We start from the raw sequence: 12,109 nt of genomic DNA on the forward strand, positions 1-12,109 counted from the left end.
TGGTCAGCATTTAAATATCCAAACCGGCACTGAAATGGTGTTCACTATACTCCTTTTGCTGTGTATATAAAGTTAGTGCCTTGGCAACACAGACTAATTTATCGGAGTGAAATATTTTAATTGGTAAGTGCTGGGAAATTATCTATTTAATGAAAAAGAAAACCTATTTATTTTTGTAATGTGCTGCTGAAGAAACTAGTTCCCAAGTAAATATATTTAAAAAAGGATTAGGATTTGTTTGCATAATTACAGCAAGAGAACTGCTATGTATGTACAAAGTAATGACAGGGAAACAAACTCTCTTTCTCATTCTGTGTTATTCGTGTATCAGGTTGGTTTGCTCTTTAAGGCTATTTAAGCTTTCATAAACTCAGTGAGGCAGAAAGTCATTAATTACAGGATTAAGATGTGTATGTGTGTGTATATATATATATTGAGTGTGTATGTGTGTGTGTGTATATATGCATCTGTTTTATTGACTGTACTAAGAACATATGGTGGTGTAAGAGCCAAATCACCCCTGTAATTATTACCCAAGTGTGGCTGGAAGTTGAGGACACGATTCAATAGGTGGCACTTGTCTCTCGGAGGCAGTGCTTCAGCATGAATGTAGAGGTGATGTCCTTTGAGTGAGATGCAAAGGAGAGACCCTATAATACATTTTTATAGAGAGCACTCAAGGGATCAGTTCCTCAGCTGCTATAAATCAGCACAGTCAATGTGGCTACATCGCATTACACTAGCTGAAGATCTGGCCTGAGGTATTTTGGCCTGCGTCCTGGCCAAATTCCAGTTTGTAAAATGTTTGGCATAAAAACATTGCGCCAGAGCCTCAGCTGGTGTCAATCGACACAGCTCCACGGAGGCTGCTGTTCTAGCCGCTGAAGGTGGACCCTTTACGCTAGAACATGTGGTGTGGCTGGGATGAATTCTGATTTACACCAGCTGTGGATCTGGCCTACAAACATTTCAGTTTCAAACATCGTTTCAGTTGATTACAGCAAACTTGCTCCTTTCCTGTCCATCCTAAATCATTGTAGGTTATTGCTATGTAACTGCCATTTTTGACTGGGGGAATGGCTGTCCTGCAATAGAGGGTGACGAACCGTACCCTAGGTTGTGGTGGGCATTGCTTATGCTGTAGGTGAATTGCAAAGAAGTTTCCATTGCAATCTCCTGGGATGCTTTCCTAGTAATACTTTTCTGCAACATTCATATACTGGGATGAAAATGTTCATCTCCAGTCCCTGCTTGAAGGTGAAATTCCTTCCTTCAGCAAAAACCATTGCAGTTAGAATCTTTAAACTGTGGCATGGACATAGATCTCATTTAGGTTTGGTACTCAGTACTAGTGCTAACATGTCCTGGCTCAGATGCTCAAAGCTGCCTAAGGGGTTTGGATGTTCAGTTTAAATTAATGGGAATTGGGCGTTTGGATCCCTTGCGCAGCTTTGAACATCTCAGCTCTGATGCCTTGTGATTTTATTAAGAGTGCATTTTGCACTCTATTAAATTCTCCAGGCTGAACATTGCTAGGTAAATGCAAAGGAGGATTATTTTTCTAGGACATCTGTATTCTGCCTATGCTAACTCTCCCCCCTCATGAAGAAGACACTGTTATTTGTTTAGTTCCTGGTGTAGTGACAAAATTAAGCCTGCAATCCATCAGTCCTGAGCTTGGCTTCTCTGAGCGTTCATCATTCTGAGATGCAGAAGGTTTTAATCTTACTGCTCTTTCAAAGATTGCTCTCTGAAAAGAAAGAATAGACAAAGTATTATAATGAGTCTTCTGCTTGTTTTTCGTGTGCAGGGAGAAGATGCCATTCCACCATGTAACGGCTGGCTTGTTATACAAGGGGAACTACCTGAATCGATCACTCTCTGCTGGCAGTGACAGTGAACAGCTAGCCAATATCTCTGTGGAGGAATTGGATGGTAAGGAGCCTTGTTTGAGGTGGGAAGGGGGTAATTAGACAGTAGGAAAAGGCAGTCGGTGGGCCTGCATTCATTTTATTAGTTGCATAATCTTAAAATAACTTGAACGTCATTCTGAGTGTGAAGTAGAGAATAAAATGTTTGTCTGAAGTGGCACAGCTTACCAGATCTAAAATGAGGGGAAGGCCACAGTCTAAAGTTGTATTCAGATCTCAGGTCTGATTTTAGCTTCAGTCTCTGTCCTTCCATCCTCAAATAAGGCAAGAGCTTTTAAAAGAACAAGAATGTTCTGTATGGGCCAAATTTTGTAGGAGAAAGTTAGACTAACATTTTGGATAAAGATGCCTTGTTCTTTACACAGGGCCAGGTCTGTCTTCCTAGATGTACCATCACATCTGGTATATGGCCATTAAGCAAGCAGTTTTCTGTCTGTCTATATCTATTTATCTAGATAGATATGTGGAAGCTGAATGTGGCTCTGGGGCTGGAAAAGTGCTTTGCGATTGACTTCTCCAGGTCAATGATTCAGGTCATAAGCCAACTTTGAATTGATGAGGGTTAGAAAGAAACTTTTCTTGTGGGTAGATTATCCCATAAACTACCTACTGTGGAGTTTCTTGCACTTTCCTCTGCAGCATCTGGTATTGGTCACCATCAGAGACAAGACACTGGGCTAGATGGACTTGGGGTCTGATTCCTCTGTTCTTGCCCAGGTAATTTCTAATTATAAGTAACTACCGTTTGATGGCTCTTCTGTGAGCAACATGGAAGACATTGAAGCTCTTGGTCTACTTCCCAGTGGACCTTTTGTACAAGCTCTGCAGAGAGCTTAATGATTCAATGAGCATGGAAATGGAGCTAGATAGAAACCGTCCCTCTAGAACAGGGTTTACACGTATTGGTGGGGCAACATGCAAGCAAGCCAAGTTTTATATGTTCTGAGAATTAATCAGATCTCACTTACAAGCTTGACAAGTCTGTTTTATCTCTACTCTCTGTAAGTCAATTTTGCAAGCTGTACGTTAATTTAAGCTAAGAAGACAAAAAGTACATTCTCCAAATATATTTGTTACAATGATTTTTCCCCCCAGTGGGAATTTACTATACTTATTAAAGGTAAGAAATATACAGTACCTAATTTAAAACACTTTAAACACAGTTTAACTAAAAATGTCACTTAAGGTACATCACTTAAGGGAAGTGTGCAGATTTTATAGCCACACTCTGTTCCTTATAAATTTGGATGAGAGTTTGGGTTTGGTTGATAATATCGCTGACCTGGCTTGCCCATTGTGGGCTGCAATAAGGAAGAACAATGCGGTTAGGTAAAGTTTAGATGCTCTCATAGTTGATGATCAAACAGGTTAGCACAATGCAGACAAGATGGTAGTGGATTAAGTCTTGCTCAAATGCCACTCTGGAAGACTTCGCTGCTACAGGCTAACCAGGGTGTCCCATTTTAATTCCTCTATAGCTCACAGGCACCTTACTTCCTAGTGACTGAGGAAGGAATTGCAACTTATTTATTTAGAAGATTTGCATTTAGAGGCAAGCAACCAAACAGAAAAGCCAGGTCTCTGCTCTGAAGTGTTTACATATCAGCGTCAGACAGAAGGCAATCTCTCTGTCAGTGCAGTTTGGCCTCTTTGTGGTCTTGAACTGGAGTAATCTGGCAGTGAAGACACCACTGATCCTGTAATGGCAGAAGGACTTCTGTGCCATTCACCCTCCCTGCTGCTAGCACTGCAGGGAAAAGGGGGCCTGGCTGAAGAAAGGGAGAGTGGCCAGAATACTGCTGAGATGCGCTGATTCTCAGTTGTATTTTCACTCCTCTCAGGCTGTTTGCAGCTGGCCTTCAAGCGGCTCTAACATAGCACAGGGAGACCAGCCCCGCACAGAACAGTGACAGACCAGAGATTTAGGCCCTCTTAACCACCACCACCCTACTTTGCAATTTGGCCACCCCCCCAATCAGGTATAATTCATGCATGTTGTCACTGGGTGGACTCCATTCTGATTTCACCGGCTATTGGTCATCACAAAATTCAGCCCAGGGAGTGAAGGTGCCTGACCTAAACAGAGTCAATCTGAATATGAATCACTGAGTTGATTACTGGTAATTAATGTGAAATGTCATGAATAAGTGCTGGGTAGCTGGCTTATAAAACCAGTGGCAGTTGCTGTGAATCTTAATACCATGTCAGCTCAACATGGTTTGTGTCTTATTGTAATTGTGCCGTTGCACTGGAGAGCAACTTATTTCATTCATCTCTGTTCACAAAGATATCCCACTCACTCTTGAAAGTACAGGAGTCTGAGCTCTTTTGCTAGTCACCCATTTATTCTTTGGCTGTTAGACATAGACTTCTCATTAGAATTTATGTATAATTTTTTGACAGCATTTTGCTTTACAAACACTTATTTTCAAAGGCTTTATAACTTTGCCGTGAAGATTTGTCCCAGTTTTTAGCCTAGCAGAAAAGATGTCAACCCGGGGGCATTTTTTTTCTTAAACAAAAAATTGGTGCTAAATTGATTCAGATCCTCTTAAGCTGTAGCAACACAGAAGGATTTTGTAGGTGGAAATGCTTTCCTGTGCACTGTGTACTAAAATATAGCTTAGTTATTTTTTAAAAAAAGGATGGAATTCCTTTTGGCCATTGTTATTTTTTACCAGCAGTAAGTATTATTTTATTATTTATTTGTGTTATTGTAGCACCTAAGAGCCCCAGCCAGAGACCAGGACCCCAGTGTGCTAGGTGCTGCACAAACATACAACAAAAAGACTATCACCTCTCCAAAGAGTTTACAATCTAGGTAGCAGTTATTAAGCTGTTTTAGCTTTGGGCATTAGTGAAGGCATATGCGAGTTATAATGATGTTCTAATGGCTGCATCACAACCTTTGTAACATAGTAACAAATCTGAAATTAATAATACAGGTTGGGATTTTTAAAAGGAGCCTCTGGGAGTTAGGCACTGAACACCCATTGACTTTCAATGGGAATTGGGTGCCTAAATCCCCTCCAGTGCCTTCAAAAATACCAGTCACAATATGCTAAAGCCTTAAAGGATTGAACCTTCTTGCATAAAAGTTAATGGGAATTTTGAGTGGGACTTCTTGCAAGATTGGGGACCAAATATCCATCTGATCTGTTAGGCTTCTCTGGCATCATGGTAGCTTCTAGAGTGTTTGGCTGAATCCCATTCACTTCTGTAACAGATTTTTAAAAGTGCGTGTGATCAGTTACTACTGTGATGAGTGCAGTATAAGAGTCGAAGTAAAACCAAATAGAGTAGAATGTTATTTTTGCTGAGGGGTAATGTAATGAATTCATACTTGCATTGTTGTTATGGGATCCACAGGGTCAAACAGTGCAGTATGGTATGAACATCAGACAATTTTTAAATTGTTCAAGGTTACACATTTTTAATAAGCGGTAAAGGTGGGCAGAGATTCTGGGTTGTAGGGTAAATAAGCACATCTTAGTCTGTCCACATGCCCAAGCAATTCTTCCACCTCCTTTCTGGCTAGTCGTTCTCTTCCCATGAGAACTTCTCAGACTTTTGTCAGCTGTCTGTCTATTTTAAATGCATTCTCTTTTTCCCATTCTGCTCTAAATACTATCGTGGCAGCACAGAAAATAGCTTGAAGCAATAGTTTGTTACTCTTTTGATTCTCTGGTTATTCCTCATAGTGTTATTTGCTATTTGTGGTCCCATAGTAGCTTGAGAGTTTTGAGAAACTCTTAGGATTGCAAAGGAAATTAACTTATAGAAAGCTACATTAGGTGTTGCCAAAATTTGTAACACAAAGTAAATGACAAAGGTGAAACTGACATGCCATCCATAACCTGTCTCTTGGGGATTATAAAGCAGGGGCGGGCTTCTGGTGAATGTTATGTGCTATATGGTCAGCAATAGCTAAGCATGAGAGAATAAATTAGGGCTAGAGCAACTACTTTATCTATGAATTTCCTGACTATTGTTGATTCATTTCAGAATTGTAGCACTATTTGCACATATTTCCTTTTAGAATCGGCTGCTGCCTTAACGTTACAAATTACCAAGAAAAAAAAATATATTCTTAGCAAAAATATATATATATATATTTTAATAAAAAAATCAGGGGATGGAATCATCATTGCAAGTTTGAGTCATCCACCCACACAGGCACTCTCTAAAGGGTATCGTCAGCAGGCAAAATGTTCCCATTGTAAGAGTCTGACAAATATCACCTGAAGGGAAAATATATGCATTTTAGGTAAAGTCCCTGTGTGTGTGTGTGTGTGTGTTACACACACATCTCTATCTCACCCCCCCCATCCTCCCTACACACACCAGAACAGAAGAGCAGCCATTAGAATGGAAAAAATGTCATGATAACTCAGAGCCTGGCCCAAGTCACATTAAAGTCAATCGGCACTGGACGTGAACCCTCCATGTCATTATAAAGCACAGGGACATATGATTGGACAGGACCTGCTGGGTCATCATGTCCAGTCCCCTGCTATCACAGGCAACTACCCCACAGAATCCCTTTCGTAAATTTATCAAGCTCCATCTGGAAATCAGTTAGGTTTCTTGCCCACACCGCTCCCATTGGGAGGCTGTTCCAGAGCCTCGCCCTTCTGTTGGCTGGAAACCTTTTTCTGATTTTCAGCCTCAGTTTAGTCATCCCCATTTTATACCCATTTGTTCTTGTGCCAACATTGTCCTTCAGCTTAAATAGCTCTTTGCCCTCCCTGAGATTTACTCCCTGATGTATTTAAAGCATCTTGAAGTAATAAGGTATTTCATCCAGAGATTTAGATCATATGGCCTCCACCATAAAACCTTAGCTGTGCCTGTAAGACCTTCTGTAGACTGGGGATGTGCCCCGATTACAGACAACAGGCTGGCTGAACTGGTGCAAGCTCTAGTGTAGTGAAGCCGAGGGAAGTTCCATCAGTACAAATCATGACTTTGCCTGTCCAAGCTAGACTTGCAGTAGTGGAGCTATAGTAAAGGCTGAAACTGGGGAAAGTCCCCAGTCTAGACAAGCTTAGGTCAAGTGGCCTTCAAATGAAGAGCTCTAGGACTTTCCTTGAATCAGAGCTCTTACTCAAGGATTATTTTGTTTGCATTGAAGACAAACATGCACTAAACACCTCCATTCCCAGGCTTCCACCCCTTTCATTGCCAACTCTCTGCCATTATGGAGTGGGAGCAGTACCTGCAGAAGCAATTTTAACCAGGTCACTTGTATGCTGGGCTGCTGCATACGATACAACAGCGAGTGGCTTTAGAGTATAATTGGAAAACAGCTCATGCAAAAATGAAAGGGCCTGGTTAAATGCTGTCCATATGCACTTCGAAATTAGATGTTGGCTCCCATATGCCAATAATCCAGGCAATGAAAAATTGGATGAGGATATATTGAGGCAATAGTCATGTATAAAGAGTCAAAGTTGCAGCAGGACAATAAGGCATTAGGATGATGCCGATTATACCACAAAATAAGCTCTCTTGGGAAGCAGGAACGAAACCTGTGGACCCCAATTCTCAAACTGAGGCACCTAAACTTTAGACACACATGTCTACAAATTTTGTCCATGGCTGTTAAAAATGAAGGCAGAGGTCAGGATTGCTCACTGTATAATGGGTAGCCTCAAGAAGGTCAGTTTTTAATGCATTTCAGATATGTTCTATGCCCTGCAAAGCACTAAGACTCTGATTCTGCAAAGCTCTTAAGCATGATCTTAACCGTAATCCCATCCCTATTCAGCAAATCACAAAAACAGGCACTTGAGTCCCATTGAACTGTTTAAGCATTTTGCTGCATTGGGGCCTGATTTGCTATTGGCTGCCAAGAGGACTTGATGAAAAGGACTGTTGCCTCTGAGAGATGGGAACCATAGTATTATTCCCAGAAGTTCCTCCCTGAAAATGATTCTTTTAGAATGTGCCTGTTTTGTGGCCCCTTTGCATTTGTGGCTATTTTGATCACCCTGCTGAGTTCTGGTGGCTCGAGGAGCAGTTAGAGTCTTGCTAGTCTTAAAATCAAGCTGATTGCACAGTATATTTGCAGTTGAGACTTATTGTTGCAGAGTGAGCTGCTTTTAGGTCCCCAGAGAGTGTGAAACTTAAGTACTTTGGAGAAGCAATGTACCAGCACTCAGAGGGAGGAAAATCCAAAGGGGATATGACCTGTTAGATGCTTGGTTGACACATGGACCAAAGCTGAGTGAGTCTGCCTTTTGGCCATGGAAAAAAACAGCCAGAGGAGGAGAGGGATAAAAGCGTTTGGGGGTCCAAGGACCTCTTCTGAAATGGCTAAGCATGACACAGAAGGAACTAAGCTGAAATGCTAGCCGTGCTCATGTTGCATTAAAGGCTGGTGCTCAGATTAGCAGCTTTGATGCACAGCGTTGAGGGTGATAGCAATGGAGGTTTCTCAAAAGCCCGTATTTCAGTGTGGGCTCTGGGAGCAGCCTGTTAATTAAGTGGATGAAATTGTGTAAAGTTCCTTTTCTGTTTCTTGGAATGCTTGTAAAAGAGAGGTTTATCCGTGGATTCCCCATCATGACTGATCTGGGCTGAAAATGGAATAATTTAAGTTTTAAATTGTGTTTAAATACTGTTTCATCTTTGTGGCTATAAAGCCACAGTGTCACAGATACTCCCCTGACTGGACCTTGGGTATCTCTGATGCCTGTGGGGCTTTTCTTTCCAGTTTCCCAAGTATAAACATATTTTAATTACAGTGTGCATTTCTTCAGTGCCCAGTCGCTTCAGCTTTGAAACAGCTTCCGTTTAAAAATCATAAATACCAGCACGGTGATGATAACTTCTGTATAATATTGATTATTTTATTATGAGATGCACATTTGCTCCTGAAAAAAGCCCATAGAATGAATACCCACAGGAAGAGCATACATGCACAGAGAGAGATTGTGGCTACCCATTCTGGCCTATGTTCTTATTTACTGTGGGGTTAGGTTGGAGAGTTCATTTAAATCAGACAAAGAGAGGACACAGCAGTGCACTGCATGTATAATTATCCCAATCTATTTTATCTTCTATAAAATTAATATGGAGTCTATAGATTCTGGTGTTGTTTGGGTTTGCTTGGACGTTTATACACTGGCTCAAAGACATCGGGCCTAATTCTCCATTGAGCCGCACCTTGTATAGCCATTTACACCAGTGGAAGGTAAGTGGTAAAATCTACCATTCTGATCTGGTAGCATTTTACACCTACTTTGCACGGAGCTGTAATGCAATCCGGGTGCTTCAGACAGACACACAATTACTAGACAGATCTCTCTCTCTCACACACACTCACAGGGACTGTAATTCAGTTCCATAAACACAGGCCTTGAGCACTTGAGATACAGGAGCTTTTGCTAACAGGAGTAACAGCTCCCAGCCCCTCACAGGCACCCGTCAATCACTCGGCCACACAAAGCCGGTATGACACAACAGTGACCCTCGGGCTAGAAGGAAGTTGGGCTCTGTAGGGAGCCCAGCTCATATCTTCTAAGCTGTGGAGGCTGTGATGTCTCGGGGAGTGCTGTGGCCAGAAGGCCAGCCCTGTGCTATGAGGCACTAAGGACCCTCAGCAGGCAGGTGGTAAAAAGCTACAGCATGGAAATTGTGGAGCGGCACAAAGCAGCTCAGGTTTCCAGTCTCAGATGTTTTACTGCCTAGGCCCTGGCTGGCGGTTCTGTATTTGCCCAACGTGGCAGGTTGCTAAAATATTGCGGCAAACCTCACAGCGTTTGTGTATGTGGTGGGGAAAGGGGTTGCAGGTGCCTTGCGTTAGAGGGGAAAGTGCTTGCTCCTTTCCCCAGAACAACCCCTCTCTCCCGACGCCAGAATCCTTTACTGTAAGCTCATTCACCTTGGCTTACTGCCCCAGCAGTCTATTATAAAGGAAAAAATACAGTTAACACACATCACGGCCGTCTCTGAGGGGAGAGCTCTGACAGAGAGAATTAAGAAACTGACGATCAGCTGCCAACAGATGAGAATTGCTAGGGACACCATCTGGAAGATAATTAAAGAGGTTATGTTTGAGCTCTAGCTACATCACTGTAGTTATTGGTATCGGCTGGTCAGTGGGCAAGTCCTCTGAGTGTTACTAGGGTTAGTTATCCTCTGCAATGAATCTGAACAAGGATGGGGTATGGAAGGGGGCCAGTCTACTGGAGGTAGCAAGGAAGGAACCAGTATAGGATGAACATTGCTAACCCTTTGTGTACAAGACAGTTTTTAGAAAAGACCTGCAGTTTGCATGAAGCCACTTTTACATCTCTCCTCATTACTTTATTTAATCTCTTGCCTCCTAGCGTGGAGACAGGCGTGCGTGTCTCCTACTGGGAACGCATCGTTGTTACATTATCCCTCATGAGATATGCATTGTTGTGTGTGAATATTCCTCTGAATTTTTGTAAATAAACCCAGTTCATTTTTACCTGCCTGCCTTTCTTTGGAGCAGCAGTATTATAACTAGCTCTCTGCGTGGCCCAAGGATCTGTGTGCAGAGCTGCTGCCTGGCAAACTCAGATCAAGCTCTAAACATGCTTTAAAAGTCCCTTAAATTAGACAATAACACATTGATACCATTTTAATATGGACCTTTAAAATACATATGTCTAATCTAGACCATTCATTTTCCAGGTTCCATCCAGTTCCTTGTCCTAAACCCACGGTTCACCTCACAGCTGCTCTACAACATGATTCTCAGCGCATGTTGCTCTAAAAACTCACTGGGCCTAATCCTTAGTTAACAGCAAAGCCCCTTTACAGCAGTCTGGAGAACACCCACTCCACAGACAGCCTCTCAGAAGCTGTGGAGCTCACAAAAGGGAGAGTGCACTGTTCTGTGGCTATTCTCTGCTTCCCAGGCAGACCCCTGAATATGCAGGGTCAAAGGTGGCTTTAAGCTACCTGTGCTCCCTCCTGCTGTTCCTCTCCCAGGTGCAGAAGCAAGAGAATAGAGGATTGGGGCCAATGTGTTTAGCCAGCATCCAGTGCCTACATCCAGAGGCTCAGACCAAGGTGAACATTTTCTAGCATCCCTCCCGTATGTTTCAGACACTGCGTAAATTCGTTTGTGATCAGTACTGGTTGAAGTGCCTCTCCTTGCCACACAGGAGTCTGTGGGGTTTGATTCTGCTTCTGCTCCCTGGGCAGATAGGAGCTGTGGGGGGGGGGGGGGGGGGAGTGCTGCAGGGACACAGATTTCAGGCTGAATACACTCAGAGATGGTTAGAGGGAACAGCTGCTGAATATCCTGAAGGAGATTATTTTTTCCTTCTTACAGAACACGCCCTACTGTTGACCTTTTAAAAACTTCCCTCTTTGATCCTCCTTTGTCCCTCTCTGACCACTCTTGGTGGGCTGCTGGCTCTGTTCCTGCCAAGATAGCCCCACTGAAGCCAACTACTTGCACAAGAGGCTGTCTCCCTCCTGAGCTGCAGGTTCAATAGAGGAGGAACGGCAGCCTGGTGGGAGCAGCAGGAAGCCTGCAGAACTGAAGTATTCCGACCAGCTGACTGAAGATTCCCATTTGCACTTGGTATCTTAGAAATAGGGGACATTATGTTGCTAAGTTGCCTTGGGCAAGTCTCTTAGCCTCTCTGTGCCTCACCTTCCCCATTTGTGGCTGAATAAATCTGCATTAATACTCATCTCATTCAGGATTTGTTAATTTGGGGGGGGGGGATTCTCCTCTCACTTATGCCAGTTTAAATTGGGAATCACTCCACTGAAATCAATGATGCCAGACTCGTGTCACGCCCATGAAGTGTGTACAAGAAGACTCAGGCCCCCAATATGCTATGTAAGTGCTTAATCAAATGGCCTGTTCTATTTCCTGTTCTATGCCGTATCGGTTCTCATACCAACTGCCATCTGTCTCGTCGCTTAGGGCTTTCATATCTCAACCAAAGTCCTGGGGCTGCTGCAGAGTGGACTCAGGAGTTTCAGACAAGACGCAGTTAACAAAGAGGCAAAAGGAGGATGAATGTTACTAGAGTGCCCTGATGAATCTAAGCCAGAGCTAAACTGGAGCAAATGGAACCTTAATCTTGCATGATTTTGGGGCAGAATGAGATTGCATCAATTTATAAAATGCGGGAAAAGGTCCTACACGCTCAGCAGTGGTTAGGATGCATATTTCATGGGGC

The 12,109-nt window shown here is 42.8% G+C and overlaps 1 protein-coding gene across 1 annotated transcript in view; it reads left to right on the forward strand.

The window, feature by feature from the left end:
* Positions 1-12,109, forward strand: part of CALN1 (calneuron 1) — a 176,580-nt gene that overhangs the window by 17,162 nt on the left and 147,309 nt on the right. The window contains exon 2 of the mRNA XM_073315434.2: positions 1,811-1,935. Within this exon, the coding sequence (XP_073171535.1) occupies positions 1,818-1,935 (118 nt within the window). The 5' untranslated portion in view covers positions 1,811-1,817. The remainder of the gene's footprint in view (positions 1-1,810; positions 1,936-12,109) is intronic.

Source organism: Lepidochelys kempii, chromosome 17 (assembly GCF_965140285.1).
Source record: "Lepidochelys kempii isolate rLepKem1 chromosome 17, rLepKem1.hap1, whole genome shotgun sequence".
NCBI lineage: Eukaryota > Metazoa > Chordata > Testudines > Cheloniidae > Lepidochelys > Lepidochelys kempii.